Here is a 21,735-nt window from a genome sequence, read left to right on the forward strand (position 1 = left end):
GTCACAGATATGTCAGAAAACCAAGCGCTGTCGTGTCTGGGTTCATAACATCACCTGGCGGCGAGCTGTATTCACATACAATTCCATTGCACTGACTGTATCTAGCAAGCCACACGTCGCTACTGCGGTATGAACCCAAAATAAGCAGATTGTGCTGTGATTTAATTGCAATAAACGAATCAAAATGATGCAGAAATAACTACATAATGATGTTTATTTGTAAAAAGTCTGAATTCATGCTTTGTCAGGTCTGTCTGCAAGACGACAAGCAAACAACCTTTAAAATGCTTGTTTTCTGAATGGAGTTTGGACAGATAAGGGCCAGGCTATGCAGCTGCTCCATCAACACTCAACATAAAGTCATCTACGCATAAATACGGCAGCGACGTTGTTGTTTCTACCATAGACAGTCTGTGGTTTATACACATCCATTTATACACAGAGTTTGGTCCGGTCTCTGTACAGATATGATGTACTATCGTAGCTCTGGACTCAACTGAACTCACATAGTTATTTTAATTTGCTCAAAATATATTCATAATTTCACTACAAAATAGAACTTTTGTGGGTGTAAATAATGTCTCATAATGTCCCATCTGGAGTCCAGAATTGAGATAAATTTGATGCCACACAAACAAAACCATGAAGCTCAACCAATGAGATAAAGAGTTGTTGGAGTGCAGCAAACACAACAACACTTCTGCACGTCCGAATCAATCAGAACGGTCACTTTTACTCCTTTAGTCTTTGTGTCAGAAGTTAATGGTGGTTACTGTGAGGGATTTACGGTGCTGGAAATGCATCTTTGATTTTGTTTAGTTTAGTCAGTGAGGCTTTTACCGCTAAATTACCACAACTTCATCATCATCACCGCAGCACGCTAATTTTGTTTGCTTAGTAACAGCAGGCACAACGAGAGCGCAACCTCCAAAGTACCTTGGATAAAAGGATGAAGCGGCACGGCTGCCGTTTTCCATGTGTTTTAGACGCGGCGCCTACAAGTGTGAACCAGATCGATTAACATCGAGCTGAAAGTCACTAAAGCTACATAAAGATTTAGCTGATGACTCTCTGCAGGTTCATCACTACCAGATACCTTTGTTTTCATAAAATTAATTTACTAAATTGTTATTGTGATAATTATAGCTGCTTAAAGTGAATTAAATTTAGAAAAAAAGACCTGTTAAAGTTTCATAGTGGTTTAGTTTAATTATTGTTATTGTTATTGTATGTTTTTAAAATCATCATTAACCATAATTTTCTGATTTTATTTTTCGGAGTGAAAGGTAAAAATGAAAATAACGCATTCAAACGTAACCTCAAATTGTCATGGTAACCAGATATCTACAGTCAGTGGCTGTTTTGTTTGTGAGCGCCGCCGTCGGCTCCGTTGCTCTCAGACAGTACCTCTTGCTCCAGGGTGTTAAAGTAAACGCCGGAGCTGCTCCTGTCTTTGCCCCGCCGGCACAGGAAGCACAGGATCTCCCTGAAGGTCTTCCTCATGTCCTTGTCCCTGAACGAGTAGATGATGGGGTTGACGAAGGAGTTGCACTCGGCCAGCACCAGAAAGTACTTCTCGTAGCGCAGCACCTTACACTTTTCGCAGCCCAGACCGTCGAGCAGCAGCACGACCAGGCCGGGTGTCCAGCAGATCACGAAAAAGCCTGTAGGGGGGCGGGAAAGGAACAGTGAGCATTAGGCCGTGTTCAGACCTGGTATCAACATGCGTCCTCAGTGATCGGATCACAAGTGGACAGCTTTAAGTACAGGTGTGAACGCATTGAGGACACATCGAGATCCGATCTTTCAGACCACATTCAGAGGTGGTCTGGGCCACATATGACCACATTCTTTTATGCAAATGTGTCCTGGGCTACATTAAGGACCGCCTACTCTACTGACATCCCGCTGGGATCCGCGGATCTCTGCACCCCTCATGTGAATAGACAGGCAGACGCAATCGCTTGTCTGCTTCGCGGCATGGAAATGGCTTTTGTGCTCCACTCTATCCGGTCGGTACGACTGTATTTTATTAAAATATATCTTGTTTATATGCTACATATATACAGACTGTCAGACTAGGCATGCAAGTGAATTATTATCATATTGTCGGAGATGTGTCTGTGTTTTTGTTCCGTTGCTTTGCATGGAGCTGACACCCGCCCGCTCGCTCTCCTCCCCGGCTCTCTGAAGCTCTGCACCCCGCTGTTGCCTGGCAAAGGCAGTGGTGCCGGCTGCGCAAAGGTCCCCGGGGACCGCCGGTACAATAACCTTTTTGTTTTGATGATATAAAAACGTTAATAAAATGTACACAAATTCACAAATATGTAGGATATTACTGCTGACATTCCTGTAATATTAGGTCACAACGTCTGCTGTATTAGCCGTGTGTTTACTACATGTTTATTTGCATATAGAGCGATGAAGTGAGCCACTCAAGACGCATGTTGAGATGCATTCTAATGCCAGGTGTGAACGGACGTACTTAAAGCTGTCCACTTGTGTTCGGGTCACTGAGGACGCATGTTAATGCCAGGTCTGAACAGGGCCTTAGAGAAATAAAAAAAAATAAAAAAAGGCGTGAAAATGAAGCGACTGCAGACAGAGCTGTAAAGAATGTGAAGGGATGGGGGGGCTAGCTGAGGGAGAACGGGAATGTACTGTAAATTCCTCTGTAGACAATGCACGCGCACACACACACACACACACACAGATACAGAACATGTCAGCATGTGGACTGGGTTTAGTCTCTGTGATCAGATTTCATTATCATAATACTCAGGAATTCATTATGTGCACACACTCCCAGCACTAATATATGCACACGTACGGACGGAAATGTGGAGACGTTGTGGTACCACACACTCGCACGCACGATGTGTAATGCATTCCTAAGCCCCCGACCACAACCTCAACTGTCACAACGACAAGCTGAACCTCCGATCTGCAGATTGTCTTAACCCTCAAACAGCAACGTGAAGACATGAGGAACAGATATCCTCAGTCTCAAGGTCATAAACTGAAGTAGAGGAACACTCCCCCTACACACTCTGCGTGGAGTCATACTGAGCTATGCAGATGCCTGTCAGGGCATGCTTGGGGTTTTCCTTCGCCCTCATCACATGCCAGAGGTGCTGGCTGCTGAGCGACGGCACAGAGATGTGCAACATTTTTAAAACTTTGAGGAATTTAATCCAAGGTTCAAAGTACGAGAGCAGGAGGAGCGAGGGCGCACGGTCAGTTCAGCAGGAAACAAGAGGAGTCAGCGGCAGGAGAAGGAGGGAAGGAATGGATGTACGTTTGGTGGGTTAAAGTCTGGTTTAACAAGTGCAGACAAGCTGAAAGAGGAGCCTGCGTGGTGTTTAAGAGGCTGTCATTTTATTCTGTGAAGATTCAGGTAAGCTGAAAACAGTGTGGAATCTCTTGTACAAAGAGCAAAATGAGTAAAATGAACCTGTGGTATATACATTATATGTGGGTTTGTACGATTAAAAAGGCCCCGAAAAATAACTTTCAATCCCCTTCATAAAACCTTCATCCACCAAAATTAGCACGTATATGCAGTAGGGCGGTAGGCTTGTTGAGGTAGTCACTGTTACCGGTGTTACACGGTGGTTGGGCACACACCGATTACATAACGTACCCACCACCACCACCGTCGTTTTGCTTCTTTTTTTTTACAGAAATAAAACCCATTTAGATCATTTTCACGGATCAGCGGCAAGTTATCAATAGATAGTCGGACGACGGACGCTACAAACTGAAAGTGAATGCATCTGCTCCATACAGAGTTTCAGATCAGAGTATCAGGAGTCAGATTTCACACACACGGGACGAGAGAGAGTTGACAGACAAGACGATGGCGGAGGATTTGGTGTCGAAGCGAAAAGCAAAAGTGCTTATTTGGCAATATTTCAAATCTAAACCCAATGCTATAAGGGAACCATAATGTTAATGAGGCAATCACTGCGAGGAGAATGGAGCGTTCACAGCCGGTGTGTGCGGCACCAGGTAGACCAGCCCCACAGCAAAAGCTGGACCGGAGAGGCGAAACACACAGACACCTGACGGTAAAGAAGTTTATTAACCGGTGGGAAAATTTCCTCACTGTCACACCCCTATAGGGCGGCCAACCACTGTGCAGCGACGATGACATATCGTACAGATGCCGGTAATTGCGGACTTGGGTTGCGTTCAAAAAGTCCAAAAATTATGTCCTAACGTCTTTTCCTAACCACTTTTCCTTGACCTCGATGGAAAACATCACAAGGTCGAGGAAAGATGTGAAGGTGAATTCAGAAGGACTCAGGAAAAGACAACCGCGGTGTTGAGAGAATCCGACTGCACTTTCACTAGGCTCCGTAATTATGATGCGACGGCGGCGGATGTTAGTGACGCGGGTCTGCTGTGGTGAAACTACAATGTTCTGAAGACTACAAAAGGCGCTGTTCCCCCAGTGCGTTCTTAAATAGGTCTTTCAATGACAGGCTCATTCACCCACGGTGTGTGAAAGAGAGATACCATAGGTCCTCCTGCTGCTATATATATTTATGATGATTATTTGTTTACTGTTCATTTTATTTGTTATTCTTGTTTTGGTATTTGTTACATGTTCGAAATAAATAATTAATTAAAAATAAAGTGAAACGAAATGGTTGTCACTGTCCACTCAAATTAAACATGAATCACAATTAGTATATAAACGTATGTAAATAATGTGCAAGATAATCATATAGTTGGTTATTATGAACGGTCGAATGGTGTGTCTCTTTAAATGCTGCGGCCGCAAGGAATTGTGGGATGTTATTTTCTCTTTTCCTTTAGTAAAGGATGCTCCAGTGTGTCCTATGCTAAAGGAGATAAGAAAGGAAGCATTGAAACTCCTTTCCTCAGCTTTTTGGAGAATTCAAATAGCTCTCGTCATGGCTGCTACTGAGATACTTCCGGGTCATTTCACTCCAAACCTTCCTAAGCAGAAAGGACTATTCGACTGCAGCCCAGGTCTATAAGCTCGTCTTCAAAACGTTCCGCCATTGTTGTGGCTGCCGACCCCTTCTGACCCCCACTAACCCCTGACCTTGTCATATCACTGCACTGCCCCTACTAGTCATGTGCATGTTGCATCTTGAGACGTGCACAACCAACGCAGAATACGTGATGCAGCCATCATGTGAACACGTAGTTAAAAGCAGGTATCAGTGTGTGTGCTTCCTCACCCAGGATCATGGAGACGGTCTTCATCAGGTTCAACACCGTCTCTCGGTGTCTCATCTGGGTGGTGTGCTGAGACATCTGCTTGCTCTTGTGCCTCACGTAGATAAAGATGCGGGTGTAGACGGCTACCATGATGGAGAAGGTCAGCAGGTTGAGGAGGGCCCAGAACACCAGGTAGCTGCGGCTGTACATTGGCGCCATGGTGGAGCAGTTTTTCAGGTCGCACAGGCAGTGCCAGCCCATGGTGGGAACCAGGCCCATGATGATGGCCACCAGCCAGATGAACACCATGATGACGAAGACGCGCCGCGTGCTCATCTTACTATGCAGCTGCATTTGGAAGATGGTCTGGTGGCGCTCCACGGCCACGGCCAGCAGGTTGAGGACCGAGGCGGTCAGGCTGGTGTCGATCAGCCCCTGACGCACAAACCAGCGGTACTTAGTCAGCTTACTGGTCCAGGGACCGGTATGGAACATCAAGTGGAGGTAGGAGACACCTGGAAGAGGAAAGTTGGGTTTAACAACAGAGAAATAAAGACAGTCGGCATTTTAGGATTCATTTCTTGTCTACCAAGAACAGGAAAAACTCCTAAATGCATGATGAACTTTGTATAAATGGTTTGTATTCACAAAGTCACAAACTTCACTATTAAAAAAATGAAAAGACAATGTCTTGTGTTGCAGGTGACAATGTTGATATTAAGACATTAAGATAATACAACCAAAAAATCTCTTTAATATGCAGGACGGAACCTGCCGAACAAATAAAATAAATGTTATTTTTTTAAATAAATTTTAAATAAACAAATGACTGGATAACTTAATGAATATGCCATAAAACGCATCAAAAATATAAAAAATTAATATAAAGAAATGTATAAAGAAATAAATAGGGAGGAAAATGAAAGGGTAAATTAAGCATAAAAAATAAATAAATACATTTCAAAATAAATTAAAGAAAAACTAAAAGCAAAAATAAATAAATAAATTTAAAAGTAAATAAATAAATGAATACATGGGGAAATTAAATGGAACAGTAGATGGAAAGGTGAATTAATACAAAGGTAAATAAATAAAAAAAATAATTTAAACAGAAATATCAATATATGTCACATTTGATCAATTAATTAATGGCTACATCTATTTTTAATATTATTTTTGGTACATTTAATGGCATATTTATATATTTATCAAATAATTTATGCATTTCGGAATTTGGCAGGATTCGTCCTCCATAGTTTAAGAGCATTTGAAAGCGAGATAAAACACCCTCTGCCATTGTTTTCTGCGTCTTCACATGCGTCACTGTAGATTTCCCAGCATCTACACTAATCAGCTCTCCATGAAAGCAACAATTTGATCACATTTGTTGCCCAGATGAGACACGACATGACGCAGCACTTTAGACGTCAACATTACCAAACTTAAAACCTAGCGAAGAAGCATCCTGGTTAACTTTATAAACAGACAGCATGGAGATGCACAGTGTTTTTCATTTGTACAAAAACGGTACAATTTCTACATTTCTCATCTATTTCAAGGTGACGTTCTGCAGTGAACCTGAAGTGAGCTAGAGTACAGAACAAACACAACGAAAAATATGGTTTGTATATAACGTATACCAAGTTTTTATACCAAATACAATGCTATTTAATACCTTTTTCACCATCATACTGAAAAAATATGAAAGTAAGATGGAAAACCAGCAGAGACAGTATGGCCAAGAATATCATTATTATAAGTTTCTGACTGAACTGCAGCAGCACTAAAACTGGATCTAAAGTACCTTGAAGTATCAGATGCATTTGTAGTACTAAACCAGTCGTACCTGAGAAGAGGTCAGCCAGAGCCAGGTTACCCAGCAGGTAATAGATGGGGAAGTGAAAGCGTCGGTTCTTTAAAATGGCACCGATAACCAAAAGGTTGGAAAAGATGACGATGAAGCAGACCATCATGCCCAGAACGACGATCAGATAGTCCCGGTGGCGCCAGTGGTCGCTGATGACCTTGCCGCTGTTATTGTAAAAGAAGCTGACATTACGACTGGTGTAGCAATTTTCCGAGATGTCGGTGTCTGTATCCATGGCGACGTATCCGTTGGATGTAGAATCAGAGGAGAGCTGGAGAGGACGGAGATGAGAGCGCCGCTGCAGACAGGAAGCAGAGGGAACGGTCTAGGGCGTCATTCAGACTCCGCCTCTCTGGTGGGATGGAAATCGGCATGCCATCAGCTGGACAGGTGAGAACTGGAGGTCTTTACGGCTGTCTGGACCCGCTGCTCTTCAGTCTGAGGACAAATTAATTATTAGTTTAAGACGACAAACACAAACACGAATAGAACTGCAGCTAACGATTCGGATCATTATCAATTAATCTGACTATTATTATAGATTTTATAGAATAATCGTTCGTCTATAAAAAATGTCAGAAAATTGTGAAAAATGTGCATCCCAGTTCCTCAAAGTCCAAAGTGATGTCTTTGATGACCCTTTTTGTGTCGACGTCATGATGAGGTCACGGTGTTAGCTGGAGACTGAAGGCTAACACTAGCAGTGGGCTAAAGTTACACATTTAAAATGTCACCTTGCTGTGTTGTTGGGTGCCAGAATCCAGATATCACATACATTTGAGATGACAAACAGCAATTCGAGGCTCTAGTGAGCTACAATATCGGAGAAACGTTTCAGAGATGGAGAGTAAATGTTGCTCCAAACATGCTCTAAATTTTGCATGGCCATTTTCAAAGGGTTCCATTGACCTCTGACGTCAATATATGTGAATGTAAATGGGTTCTATGGGTACTCACGAGCCTCCCCTTTACAGACATGCCCACTTTATGATAATCACATGCAGTTTGGGGCAAGTCATAGTCAAGTCAGCACACTGACACACTGACAGCTGTTGTTGCCTGTTGGGCTGCAGTTTGCCATGTTATGATTTGAGCATGTTGTTTTATGCTAAATGCAGTACCTGTGAGGGTTTCTGGACAATATTTGTCATTGATTTGTGTTTTTAATTGATTTCCAATAATAAATATAAACATACATTTGCATAAAGCAGCATATTTGTCCACTCACATGTTAATAAGAGTATTGAATACTTGACAAATCTCCCTTTAAGATACATTTTGAACAGATGAAAAAATATGTGATTAATTTGCGGTTCAATATTTTAATCGACTAATGAAAAATGCTGTTTTCATGCAAACAGGAAAGATGTATGTTACTCATAAAGCTGAGCGTTTTTACTTCCATAAACCAGAAACACTTGATCATCAGCAGCAGCCGTTAACATTATTATGACATTAAGACCAACCATCTGCATGGACTGACAAGTCCCAACAGGAACATTATGACTGAAACCAACCTCAGCTCAGGGCTCAGCTCAGCTCAGCCTAAATGTGGCCAACAACAACAATAACGTGCTTTAATCCTGTATTTACGGTAAACTTGTACGACCCGCACGGTGCGTTTGGAACACTCCCTCACATAATTCTCCATGTTCCAGTGAGAGCCAGCGCAGAGCACGACGACGCGTAACGCACCGCCGGCTCCAAGTTCAACTCGCTCTCAACAATGGAAACAGCAGAGCGGCTCCCTGCAGCAGAGACACACCTCACAATTACACAATCCAGCTATGTAACTCAATCTCAATCCAAACACACACACACACACAGGGAGGGAGGGAGGGAGGGAGCCACTCTCCCTCCAAGATGCCAAATCACAACAGAAAAATGTGGAAAGAGGGAGAACTTTAGAGGACATGATGGATGAGACAACTTTAAGGGTTTGATTCAAATGTAAAACAGTAGAGGAAGAATGAGTCTGCAGGAATATATTATTATTATTAATAATAATAATAATAATAATGAAGCGTTGGTGGAGTGTGTGCATGCAAACGTGCGTCTGTGTGACTGAACAATGTTCTCAGGCGTGCGGCGTGCAGAGAGGAAGTGAGACACGGAGACTTTCTTCCATTTCCCGTGTAGGCCTCTGTCCCAGTCTGAGACACCAGCAATCCATCAACCGTTTGTACTCCAGTTGATCTTCGACCCCAGACTGTGTGCACGCACTCACTCCCTCCACTTCCTCCCTATATCAGGACACACCCATCACCTCCTCTCCCTGCTTTACAGCTTTAAGGCTGGCTCACACTAAAAGGTGTTTCAAATCTTACTGGATGTGTAAAATGTGAGACATGTTATGATAAATTTAACAGTTTTGTTCTTGTAGTGTGTGGAGAGCAACGATTTGGCCAAAACAGCCAAAACACTAACAGATTCATGAACAACAAGAGTCCCCACTAAAAGAACTGAAATCTCACAAAATCTCTTGTGATCAAAAGTGACTTTAGTGTAAAGAAATATGGCGGACGACGGGCAGGAAGAATTAGAGATGTTTTTACTTTGTACTGAAAATTCACGAAGGATGGATGGATGAAGTCATGGAGACTAGGGATGCACCGATACCGAATATCGGGCCGATACTGACTCAAATAGCTGGATCAGGTGTCGCTGGCAATCGGGCTGATCTATTAAATTCAATTCTATGTTTATATACTATATACATTATATACTATTGCGTTATATAATACCTAATTTTGACCAATTTGTTGCTGCATTAAAAAGGTTTACACTTAAAGTGTAATTAATGTAAATTCCTGTTGTTTATTATTTTAATAATAAATAACAATCAGTACATTTATATCAGTATTTGTTACGTTTTATTTGACAAAGTTACGAAAGCGATGTTTAAGTCAAGCCTGATGTCTTACACATAAAAGAATGATCCCAGTGACTGCCACACAGTGATACAGCTTATTAATTAGACACTTGTATCGGATCGGTACTCGGTATCAGACGATACCCAAAGCCCCGGTATCACTATCGGTATCGGGACTGAAAAAGTCGGATAAGTGCATCCCTAATGGAGACACGTTAAATAAACACAAATCAACAAGTTGGTCCTCCATTTCTGAGCTTCATCTTACTGCTACTTAATGCTTCACGTTTAGCATGGCGTTGGTTTTCCTTCCTTCTTCAGTCAGCTTGGTTCTCTATTGGCTATCGTTCTTTCCCACGTGACGGCGTCATCAGCTGTCCTCGGGGTTCCTCACACACGACAAGATATCCCATCGTAAATATTGAACATGTTTAATATTTATGATTTGAAATCGGTGCGGCCAGGATGGACTTCTGAGCCGATCGGGGGAACCGGTCTGACTCCAATTCTCTCTCTTTTCTACATTTAAATAAGAGAATTTGAATATCTGCCGATACCAGAGCTCTTTTTGTATAACATTTGCATTGTATTGTAATTTTGCATTAAATTTAAATGTATTCCAAAGGGGAAAGTAGGTTCAGCAGGCTTCACATACAAACATGAAAAGATGTCTGTACACAAGTTCAAAAGTTATAAAAGAATTTCAAAGAGGAGGAAACTCCTTCATAAGGTTTTCAAAGTGAATATCTGAAATGAAAGATAGAGAACTGTGTAGAGAACTAAATACCTACACTATCAGATAAAGGGGAATTCACATCTCATGTTGTGATAGTTTCATGTAGGCTGCTGTCTTTGAGAGCGAGAGAGCGAGAGAGCGAGAGAGAGAGAGGGGAGACCACATTAATCACATTAATGATCGCCTGGTTAAGCACCCAGCCCTGCTCCACAGGCGCATCAGCAGTATCGGTCGACGCCTTTTACCAAAGGGCATTTTTGAAGCAGCCGCGTCTGTAGCGTCGCGTCTTGATGTGATCAGCCCCTTAAAAATCAGCTGGAATAGTGGTGCATATACGACAAGTTAGACTACTACCCGCTTGAGGTAGCCTAAATGTTGAGTGGCTTATTGAGAGCACAGCGAGTGACTCTCGCCGCCTGTTTAAAGAGCTGAAAGACCGTCACTGTGATAAAACAAACGGGCGGCCGGCTGCGTTGCCCGGTTGAAAGCCGGAGGACTGTTACTGTGAAACCAAAACAATAGCAAAGTGTTTGTCATGTTTATCTCGCAGCGGCACAGAGTCGGCTATATTTGAGACTGACTGGTCACCGGTTGAAGCCGATCAACCTTTACTGATTGTGCTAATTTATCAAATTTAGCATTGATTCCTTGCCAGCCAAACCATGTCCCAAAAAATAATAATAATGCTTCTAGCACATTAAAGCTAGCCCTGTTAAACGTCAGGTCTTTGGCAGGAAAAAGTTTTTTAATCAATGATTTTATTATTGAGCACAAGCTTGATTTTATGTTTTTAACTGAAACTTGGTTAGACCAAAATAACAGTGCAGCTGTTCTTATCGAGTCAACTCCTCCCAACTTTAGTTTTATGAGCGAAGCTAGAATGCATAAGAAAGGAGGTGGAGTTGCCATGTTGTTTAATGATTCTCTCCAATGCAAACAGATATCTTATGGACATTTTGCTTCTTTTGAATATGTCGCTCTTCAGCTGAACTCCTCTTCTCGAGCTTTGTTTCTCAATATCTACAGGCCACCTAAATACTGTGCAAACTCTTTTGATGATTTTACTGAACTGCTGTCTGTAATTTGTGTTGACTTTGACTGTGTAGTCATTGTTGGTGATTTTAACATCCATGTTGACAACCAACAGGACAGAGGGGCCAAAGAACTGTGTCAGGTTCTTGATAACTATGGAATGAGTCAGCATGTGACAGAGCCCACACACAATAGGGGACACACTTTGGACTTAATCATATCAAAGGGCCTGAACATTTCCAAGGTTGTAGTGATGGATGTTGCTCTGTCTGATCATTCATGTGTATTCTTTGAGAGTACTCTTCCTGTGCACAGAAATGATAAGACAGAGGTAATCACAAAAAGGTATATCACTGAAAATACCAGTGATCAATTTGTTCAGGCTTTCTCTTCCACACCCACCCTCCCCTGGACCTCTGTCAATGAGCTTGTAGATAATTTCAATTCTAAAATGACAAATGTTATTGATACCATTGCACCCAAAACGGTGAAGATTGTCTCTGGTAAGAAAAAATCTCCATGGAGAAATACCATGTTGGTAAGAAATGAAAAAAGAGAGTGTCGAAAAGCTGAACGCCAGTGGCGGAAAACAAATCTACAAGTTCATTATGACATCTATAAAGAGAGACTTTGCATTTATAATTCAGAACTGAAAAATGCAAGGCGGTCCTTCTTCTCTGACATCATCACCAAAAACAATAACAATGCACGTGCCCTGTTTGCTACTGTCGACAGGCTAACAAACCTTCCTGTGTCAGTAGCCTCTGAACTTTTATCCTCCAGGGCCTGCAATGAATTTGCTTCCTTTTTTACAGAAAAAATTCACAAAATCAGACAAGCAGTCACTTCCTCCATAGCAGGTACAGGATGTTTGTTTCCCCTGCGTCCACTTAAACCTGGCGCAAATACCATGACACAGTTTTATCCAATAAATCAGACATACCTGGAGGAAATCATACAACATCTAAAATCCTCCTCATGCTGCCTTGACATTCTGCCAACAGGCCTTTTCAAAAAAGTATCAGATTGTATGGTCTCAGAGCTTTTACAGATTGTTAATGCATCTCTTGTTTCAGGAGTCTTCCCACAGGCCCTGAAAACTGCTGTCATCAAACCACTCCTCAAAAAGAACAATCTGGACTCATCAGTAGTAAATAATTACAGACCGATATCAAATCTTCCATTCTTGTCTAAAATAATTGAAAAAACAGTTTTTCAAAAATTAAATAGCTTTCTGGCACTAAACAACTCTTTTGATGTCTTCCAGTCAGGTTTTCGACGAAACCACAGCACTGAGACTGCTCTTGTTAAGGTCTTCAATGACATCCGATTGAACACAGACAGTGGTAGAACTACGGTTTTAGTTTTACTGGATCTCAGTGCTGCATTCGACACGGTTGACCATAATATATTACTAGACCGACTGGAAAACTGGGTGGGTATTTCTGGCATAGCACTCAGCTGGTTTAAATCCTACCTAAAAGACAGGGACTTCTTTGTGTCTATAGGTAATTGCAAATCTGAGCTGAACAAAATCACATGTGGAGTTCCCCAAGGCTCCATCTTGGGGCCTCTTTTGTTTAACATCTACATGCTCCCACTGGGTCAGATTTTTGAGAACAACAAAATAAATTACCATAACTATGCAGACGACACACAAATTTACATAACTCTATCACCAGGAGACTACAGTCCAATACAAGCACTGAGTGAGTGCATTGAACAAGTCAATAATTGGATGTGCCAGAATTTTCTTCAGCTGAACAAAGACAAAACTGAGGTCGTAGTTTTTGGAGCCAAAAAAGAAAGATTAAAGGTTAGTGCTCACCTACAATCTGTGATGTTAAAAAGCTCAGACCAAGCCAGAAACCTTGGTGTAGTCATGGACTCAGACCTGAGCTTTAACAGCCATATTAAGACAATTACAAAGACAGCCTTCTATCACCTGAAGAATATAAGAAGAATTAGAGGACTGATGTCTCAGCAGGATTTGGAAAAACTAGTCCATGCATTTATCTTCAGCCGACTTGACTACTGTAACGGCGTCTTTACCGGTCTTCCTAAAAAATCGATCAGACAGCTGCAGCTGATTCAGAACGCTGCTGCTAGAGTCCTCACTAAGACCAAGAAAGTGGATCACATCAGTCCAGTTCTGAAGTCTCTACACTGGCTGCCTGTCTCTCAGAGAATTGATTTCAAAATACTGCTGCTGGTTTACAAAGCACTAAATGGTTTAGGGCCAAAATACATTTCTGATCTTCTGCTGTGTTATGAACCATCCAGACCTCTCAGGTCATCTGGATCAGGTCTACTTAGTGTCCCCAGAGTCAGAACTAAACATGCAGAAGCAGCGTTCAGTTTTTATGCACCAAATATCTGGAACAAGCTCCCAGAAACCTGCAGGACCGCTCCAACTCTCACTTCTTTTAAAACAAAGCTTAAAACTTTCCTGTTTGCGGGTGCCTTTTATTCTGACACTGCACTATAACTTTTACTCTTTTGAGTTTTATGCAATTTTAGCTTCTATCCTAGCTTTTATTTTTAGCTTGTTTTTATTTTCTAATCTTTAATGTTTTAATGTTTTTATGTTTTTATAACTGTTTTAATTATTTCTTGAATGTTTCTGTAAAGCACTTTGAATTGCCCTGTTGTTGAAATGTGCTATACAAATAAAGCTGCCTTGCCTTTAGACAACATTTAACATTTGAAAACTGTACGAGTCGGTCTGCCGGTTCGCCGGTTCATCAACAGTCAAAACTAGCCACATATTTTCTGATATCATAAGTGGTGGTTGACTGAACAATAGTTGTATTTCAGTGTGCAGCCTGGAGGCGGGAGCCTTTCATTATCTGTTCCAGTGCACTTTACAGTCAGGTGAATTTGACTCCGTGTAACTTCTGTACCAAAGGTCACAAAACATCTAAGCTCTTGCTCATAAAAGTGCAACAAACGTCTAACAGCTCTACTTTATAAAAGCATATAAAAGATCTAGATGCTGGCGCAGCTCTAAAGGTGGACAGGGTGCAGAAGGGGACAAACTTCATGTTTCTATTTGTATTTGCTGCCATGAGAACATGACCTTGGCTCTCGTGGGCGTGCACCTTTAATCATTCCAGTCCTTAACTCAGACGAACATGAAACCAGACAGATTATGCAGGAAAAGGCCTCAAACACATGCAGCTACAAACACAGAAGTGAAACCACCTAAACTAGATATGATCATAGAAACCCTGATTTAAAAAAAACAGCTGAACTATCTATTCACTTCTTCTCCCAACAGCAGACAAACAATCAGAGAAGAGCTGGTGAACAGAGACGAGAGAGAAGTTTAAAAGACGAGTGATTATTGTATAAAAAAAACAACTTTAACATTGTAATAATAAGGTTTCCAGACACATGACTTCAAACGATTGTTAATGTTTTAAAGGAATAGCTGAACAGTTTGGGAAATACACTTATATGCTTTCTTGCTGAGAGGTAGAGATTGACACCACGCTCTCATATCTGTACCATAAATATGAAGCTACCAACAGCAGCCGGTTAGTTTAGCATAAAGACTGGAAACAGGATGAAACAGCTAGTCGGCTCTGTCCAAAGGAAACTAAGGCCCAATTCAAAACTGACCCCTACACCCTGTCCCTACCTACGTCCACGTGTTCGTGTTGAGGGTCCGCCATGGCCAGTGCCATCCCAAACCAATTACCGGGTAGAGGAAGTAGGTTATGAAACCCTCCAACAACGAGTCTGCATCGATGCCGACTTAACCAGCTGCCTCTACTGACGACGTGCAACGCCGCTTTGTGTTCGTCATGAAACACGTTCCAATGTCAGTTCTGTGCGACTACCGGTACAAACATCTACTGTAAACTGATAGACATTTAATTTATTCTACTTTATTGTCATACAGACGTCAACAACATAAAGTAAATAGATTGTATTTAGAATCAAATGTACCCTTGTCCAGTCTAAAAAATGGTAGACATGATAATTAGATTGTAGAGTGTTAGTTTTAACCCCTATCAGCAGCTATAACCCCATAATCTATTATATTTTCAACTGCGCAATACTGATTTAATAGTACAATAAATTAGTGCAATAATCTGGTTTACTCCGGCATTAACACCGCATTTATTTATACAAAACATTTAAACTAATATTCATATTTATTTATACTATTCATGCATTTTTACACACTTAATGGTCGATCCTATTTTTCAGCATTATTATTTGCACTGTTGTTATACATATTTCTTATCTGTATTTTGTTATAATATCTGTAGGCTATGTTTATATTTTCTATTCTTGATTGGGAGAAAAACGTAATGTAATTTCCCCCTCGGGGATCAATAAAGTAATTTTGATTCTGATATTTATTTATTTCCTTGCCGTAGGGAGGGAAGTTCGTGGAATTGGGCCTTCATCTGCCTACCAGATCCTCTAAAGCTCCCTGATTTACATGTTCTTATATCTAAGTTGTTTAACCTGCACAAAAGGCAAAGTGAAAAAACAACTTTGTCTCTGAGCCGTTGACTGGAAACCCCCCAGGAAAAAGTCGGATCAGAGCATCCCTAACTCTGATGTGTTCAATATAATCATGTAAAATGTAGTTTTTGGTGAGAAACTTGAATAAATCCAGTTGTTTGATGGAGATGTTTTCACCGCAATATAAAATAGATAATAGAGAGCGAATTATGACCTGTTTAACTTCTTATTCAGTATTAGTTTAGTATTGTTTTACACCATGGTATGGTATCGAGAATCGTGGAAATCACTGATATTGGTATCAGCTACTACATTTCTACTATGGTGACATCCCTCCGAGTGAGTATGCCAACATTAGAGTAAACTGAAGTCTAATTAAAGCATTTCCAGCGTAGCCCAGCGAAACATTAGATACATTACACGTGACCTCATTGTGTTTGACTCTGTGTGGCTCTAAAGACGACTGCATGACTGTGTTTTCATGCATCAAACGTCTGTTTGTGTGTGAATGGACTGAGCTGAATCAGTAAACACCAGTTTGAAAGCAAACCTGTCATTACCAGAGCGGCCACACCCGACTTCTCCCTCTCTCTCTTTCTCTGGAAGTAGAGTCTTAGCACATCCACACATCTGTGACAGACTGACTGCAGCAGAGCTGGTGGTTGTGGTGTGTGAAAACAGAAATGCTGCTCTCTGTTTGTTTAGTAAACAGCCTCTCCTACAGCGTGTCCATCCTGCCTGTCTGACCCGGCTGTCATCTGCATAATGATTCACTTAAAGCTGTTTAATCACACAGACTCATGCAAAGACACTTCCTTTAACCACACAACGTGGTCCATCTACCAGAAGTCAACTGATGGCACCAAAGGCCGCAGAGTAAACTACACATATCCTGAAGAAGAAGAAGAAAACGACATGCAGGAATCAGAATCTAATTTGAATCCACTGACTCAAGTTTCAGTTATGATTCCGACCACATTAACACAGTCAAATGCAGATAAACGCAGTCCGACACAGTTTCATAATGAGCCGAATATGTTTACACTGCATGCAGTCTGCACACCTGCCCGCCTACAGTATACAGTACATACTGCGTTCCTCAGTAGTATGCAGTATGAAACGGTTAAAGCGATGTATTTTGCAGTATGTAGACCAGGATTTAGCCTTTAAACCAGCTCTTAAAGCACTGGACAAAAAAACATACTCGTACCAATATTGCAATATTATCGAAAAATACAACTTAGATATTTTTGTCTATGTTTTGTTTGTTGACTTTATAAGATAATGCAGGTTTAAACTATTTATTCTAACAGCTCATAGTGAAGTGAGACAAACAGGATCATCAACGAGGGGAGACGGGAAATATAAAACATTGACCCACAAAATTTCCTAGAGTAAAGTAAGTAATTAAGTTTAGAGTAATGTTAAAAAGGGTTGTGTTGTCTCAGCAGGTATCTCTCTGCCCGTCTTTCCCTCCCTACGAAAAATGCAAAAAACAAGCCAGTTTTGGCTGCTGTTGTTGTAACCGTAGCCTGTACTGTTCCAGCGCTTTGCATTGTGGGATACAGTAGGCGAGGTATACTGGTCCGATGCATACTGGAGATTTTTTCCAAATCAGTACGAGATCCAGGTATTTTTGGCATACTGTAGATTTTGCTTTTGTTCGCATACTACATACTACATATTGACAACTAGTGTAGTATGAGGTTTCTAATGCAGCCAAGGTCATAAATGAAAAAAGAGCTAAACATCATTTATAAAGAGCTGGATTTAGAGAAGCAAATCTAGCTGTTTGCTGCTAATTTCCAACCCTGGTTGTGTGGGTTTGAATCTCAGAATCTTACTGCAGTGAACTGACAGGAAATCCTGCTGACGGTGTTAGTCAGAATGAGACGTTTGCGATTCCTGCAGGTGGTTTAGAGGAGATATCTTCAGAGATATCACAGTCAGTTGTGTTTAACACGAGTTCAACATTTAAGTCATTTATAAAGCAAACCAGCTCCTCAAATGTGAAGATTTGCCGCTTTACTTTGTTTCATATTGTTTTGGACTGATTACCTTTTGGATTTGGATTGTTGGTGAAGAGTTTTAAAGACGTCACCTTGGACTCTGGGAACCTGTGAAAGGCATTTTTCACCTTGTATCAATTCTATAATTTTCTTTGAGGCTGTAGGTAGCACTGATTGGGATTCAGTAGAACACCTAAACAATACAAAAAACCCTATTTATTATTTTCTCCATTAATCGATTAGTTGTGTAGTGGCCATTTGTCAGAAAAAATCTAAATCAAACTTCAATCAAAGGGCCACTGATGCATCGTGGGTATGTGGTTTACGCAGGCAAAAGAGTCCGTTGCAAAATCTATGTGTTTCTGATTATTTATTTATCCAAAAGCAAGTAAGCAAACAAAGCACAAAGAAAGCATGGATGTTGCTTCCTCTCTTGTTCTGGTAAAAAAACATAAGCCCAACCAGTTGCATGCTGGTCCTACCTGCCTACCTACCTATATAACCAACAAAAGAAAACAAAATACTAATCACGCAAAAAAACACTAAGTATTAAAACCGCATACTATACTAGTAGTACGTACTGATTTGGCCAAATGTAGTATGTAGTATGCGAACAAAAGCTAAATCTACAGTATGACAAAAATACCTAGATGTCGTACTGATTTGGAAAAAAATTCCAAGTATGCATCGTACCAGTCTACATCACCTACTGTATCCCACAATGCAAAGCGCTGGAACGGTACAGGCTACGTTACAACAACAGCAGCCAAAAACGGCTTGTTTTTTACATTTTTCATAGCTATTTCATCACTAAATTCACTTTTTTTAGGACAATTATTTGAGGTGAGAAATCAACTGTGTAGATTTTGAATGTTTACAGTTTTACGATATTAGATGGCGAATCGAACATTTGCTCCAACGTTTTCGGAGCTTAGAAGCTCCACAAACTGCCGTGACAGCTACCTCGCCAGCCGGCCAGTGACGCTCACAGAGCGGCTACAGAGCAGCAGAGAGGCGAGGGAAGAAGCGAGGGAAAGAGCAGCCTCTGACGGGGTAGCGAGATACCTGCTGAGATAACATGACCCTTTTAAACATTAGTCTAATATCTGGAGGGAGATCAGTCCACTGTTTTGTTGCTGTAATTGAAAAAGCAGTTTGAGTAAATTTTGACGAGCAATGTTTTATATTTCCCGTCTCCCCTCTTTGATGATCCCGTTTGTCTTATTTTACTATAAGCTATTTGAATAAATAATTTAAACATGCAGTACCTTATAAAGTAAACAAATATTGGTCACAAACAAAAGAAAATGAAAATTGAATTTTTTGATAATATTGCAATAGTGGTAGGCTTTTTTTTTTGTCCAGTGCTTTAGGAGCTTGTTTAAAGGCTAAATCCTGGTCTAGCAACCTGCAAAATGCATCGCTTTAAGATAAGATATACTTTTATTGCCCCCACGGGGACATTTTTCCTGGACTCCGTCCAACTGCAGTTACAAACACGAAATTTAAACGACATCAACAACAATACTAAACGATTCCACATATGACAGGGAAACATTTTCACAGAAACAGATGTTTCAACACGTACACAGTCCACGTACAAAATGGCACATACTATCACACACACCATGGCAGGTATTGCAGCCCAGGTAGTGCACACATTGCACAGACAATAGCCCAATATTACACAGATGCAACATATGTGTGTCCCTATTTAACATATTGCACTGTCCTTATGATAGCTTTATGTTACGAGTTGTTGAGAAGTTTAATAGACATCGGCAAGACTGAATGTTTGTAATGGTTCAATCTGCTCCGTGGGACTCTATATCTCCTTTTAACCGTTTCATACTGCAAACTACTCAAAAACAAAACTGCCCTCTACATACTACTGACAAACGCAGTATGTATTGTATACTGTGTTTGTCAGTAGTATATAGGCAGTTTTGAATACAGCCACACACTTTTCATCCCTGTTACTCTCTTTCTCACACTTCTTCATATATCCGGCCACTTATTTGTTAAAAGTTGCAGACACAGATACAAATAGAGATAAAATACAATTCACAAACACCAAAAGCACTAAAATCTGCATTAGAAGAGAACTATCTAAACACAAATGGGGGGACAAAAAGGAACTTTTCTGAGAGTCAGCTGTACAACAAGGAAGCTAAAAACATGGCATGCCATAGAGTCTGTTTCTAAAGCCTTCATTGTAGATTTAGAAATGTTTAATGATACCAGCTCCTTGATTTTTAGGTCATTTTGGAGCAGAAATTTTCATGAAAATAAAATAATAATTGGGGGGGAGTGGGGGGCACGAAAACCAACTTTCGCCTACAGGACACCAAAGGGCTGGATCCGGCCTTGGTTGTACTTCAGACTGTTGGTCTGACAGAAGAAATGACATTTAAAGATATAAACTTGCTATTTTTCCACAATTTTTGGATTAATCAAACAATTAAAAAAAAAAATCCCAACCTTAAATCGATAATGAATATGTGCAGAGTTTATTGCAGGGCTGAACCTACTGGGCTGCATTAGATTGTCACTGGCAACACCTGCACAATGTAAAATATGAGCCATAAAAGAACATAATGGAGTCTATGTGAGGACATGCAGGACCATGTAGGATCCTTTGTGCCACCTTCTGCTGTAGTTACACCCAGATAGATGTAAACCTGCGGTTATTAAATACAACAGAAAGAAATAGAGCCCGTTTCTGTAGAGGACTAATAACCTTAATGAGCTCCAGGTGCGTAAAGACGCCTCAGCAGGAACAATGAAGAGTCTCTTCAAATAAACTCACTAGAATAAAAAATATATATATATATATATACCGGAGGAGAAAAAACCTGAACTCACCTTTTTCTCTCGCGTGTGTGAACTCGTTTATCAGGTAAACCAGGATCCGCGTCGAGCTGAGGAACAACGTGTCGCACCTGGAGATACCTGGAGACACCTTTCACCAGAAATACGCAACAAAAGTTTAAAGAAAAAGTTATTTGCTCGGTTGGTGTCGAGGCTCCATTCCAGGACTTTCTTTTCTTTTCCTCCCACTAACTTGTTGGTACACCACCTCCACCTGAGTTCAGACTCCTCCGCTGCTTCCGGTAGTTTGAGCGGTTGTTACCTGTGCGGAGTGATCTGCTGCTAGAGGAGCAGAAAGGGTGCGGCACGGTCCTCCTCCTCCTCCTCGGGCTGGTGTGCTGCTGCCATCCGGAGGAGGAGGAGGAGCGCTCTGGTACCCGCCCTCCATCCTCCTCCTCCAGCTAACTCCCACACAGCTGCAGGAGCAGCCAATGAGAGAGGAGCTGAGGAGTGATTGACAGTGTTGGCGGGACTATATGTTTTTTGACAGTAGGTAGGGAGGTGAATGAATAATTGATGTCCAAGGTTATTTAGGGGAGACCGGGGGCAATTGTACATCTAAGGTATAGAACGATGAAACTCATTATGGACCTGGTTTGTGATGACCCCTCTTTGCCTGCCAAAGGAAAAACGAATGTCTCACACTTAAAGGGACTGTTTGTAACTTTTT

General features: G+C 41.1%; 1 protein-coding gene across 1 annotated transcript in view; it reads right to left on the reverse strand.

The window, feature by feature from the left end:
• The window catches only part of lpar2b (lysophosphatidic acid receptor 2b), a 25,340-nt gene extending 3,907 nt beyond the window's left edge, over positions 1-21,433 (reverse strand). The window contains exons 1-4 of the mRNA XM_074630791.1: positions 21,060-21,433; positions 7,043-7,501; positions 5,217-5,711; positions 1,408-1,664 (exon numbers count right to left, since the gene is read on the reverse strand). Of these exons, the coding sequence (XP_074486892.1) occupies positions 1,408-1,664; positions 5,217-5,711; positions 7,043-7,298 (1,008 nt within the window). The 5' untranslated portion in view covers positions 7,299-7,501; positions 21,060-21,433. The remainder of the gene's footprint in view (positions 1-1,407; positions 1,665-5,216; positions 5,712-7,042; positions 7,502-21,059) is intronic.
• Between the last annotated feature and the right edge of the window lie 302 nt (positions 21,434-21,735).

The sequence above is a fragment of the Sebastes fasciatus genome, chromosome 3, assembly GCF_043250625.1.
Source record: "Sebastes fasciatus isolate fSebFas1 chromosome 3, fSebFas1.pri, whole genome shotgun sequence".
Taxonomy (NCBI): Eukaryota; Metazoa; Chordata; class Actinopteri; order Perciformes; family Sebastidae; genus Sebastes; species Sebastes fasciatus.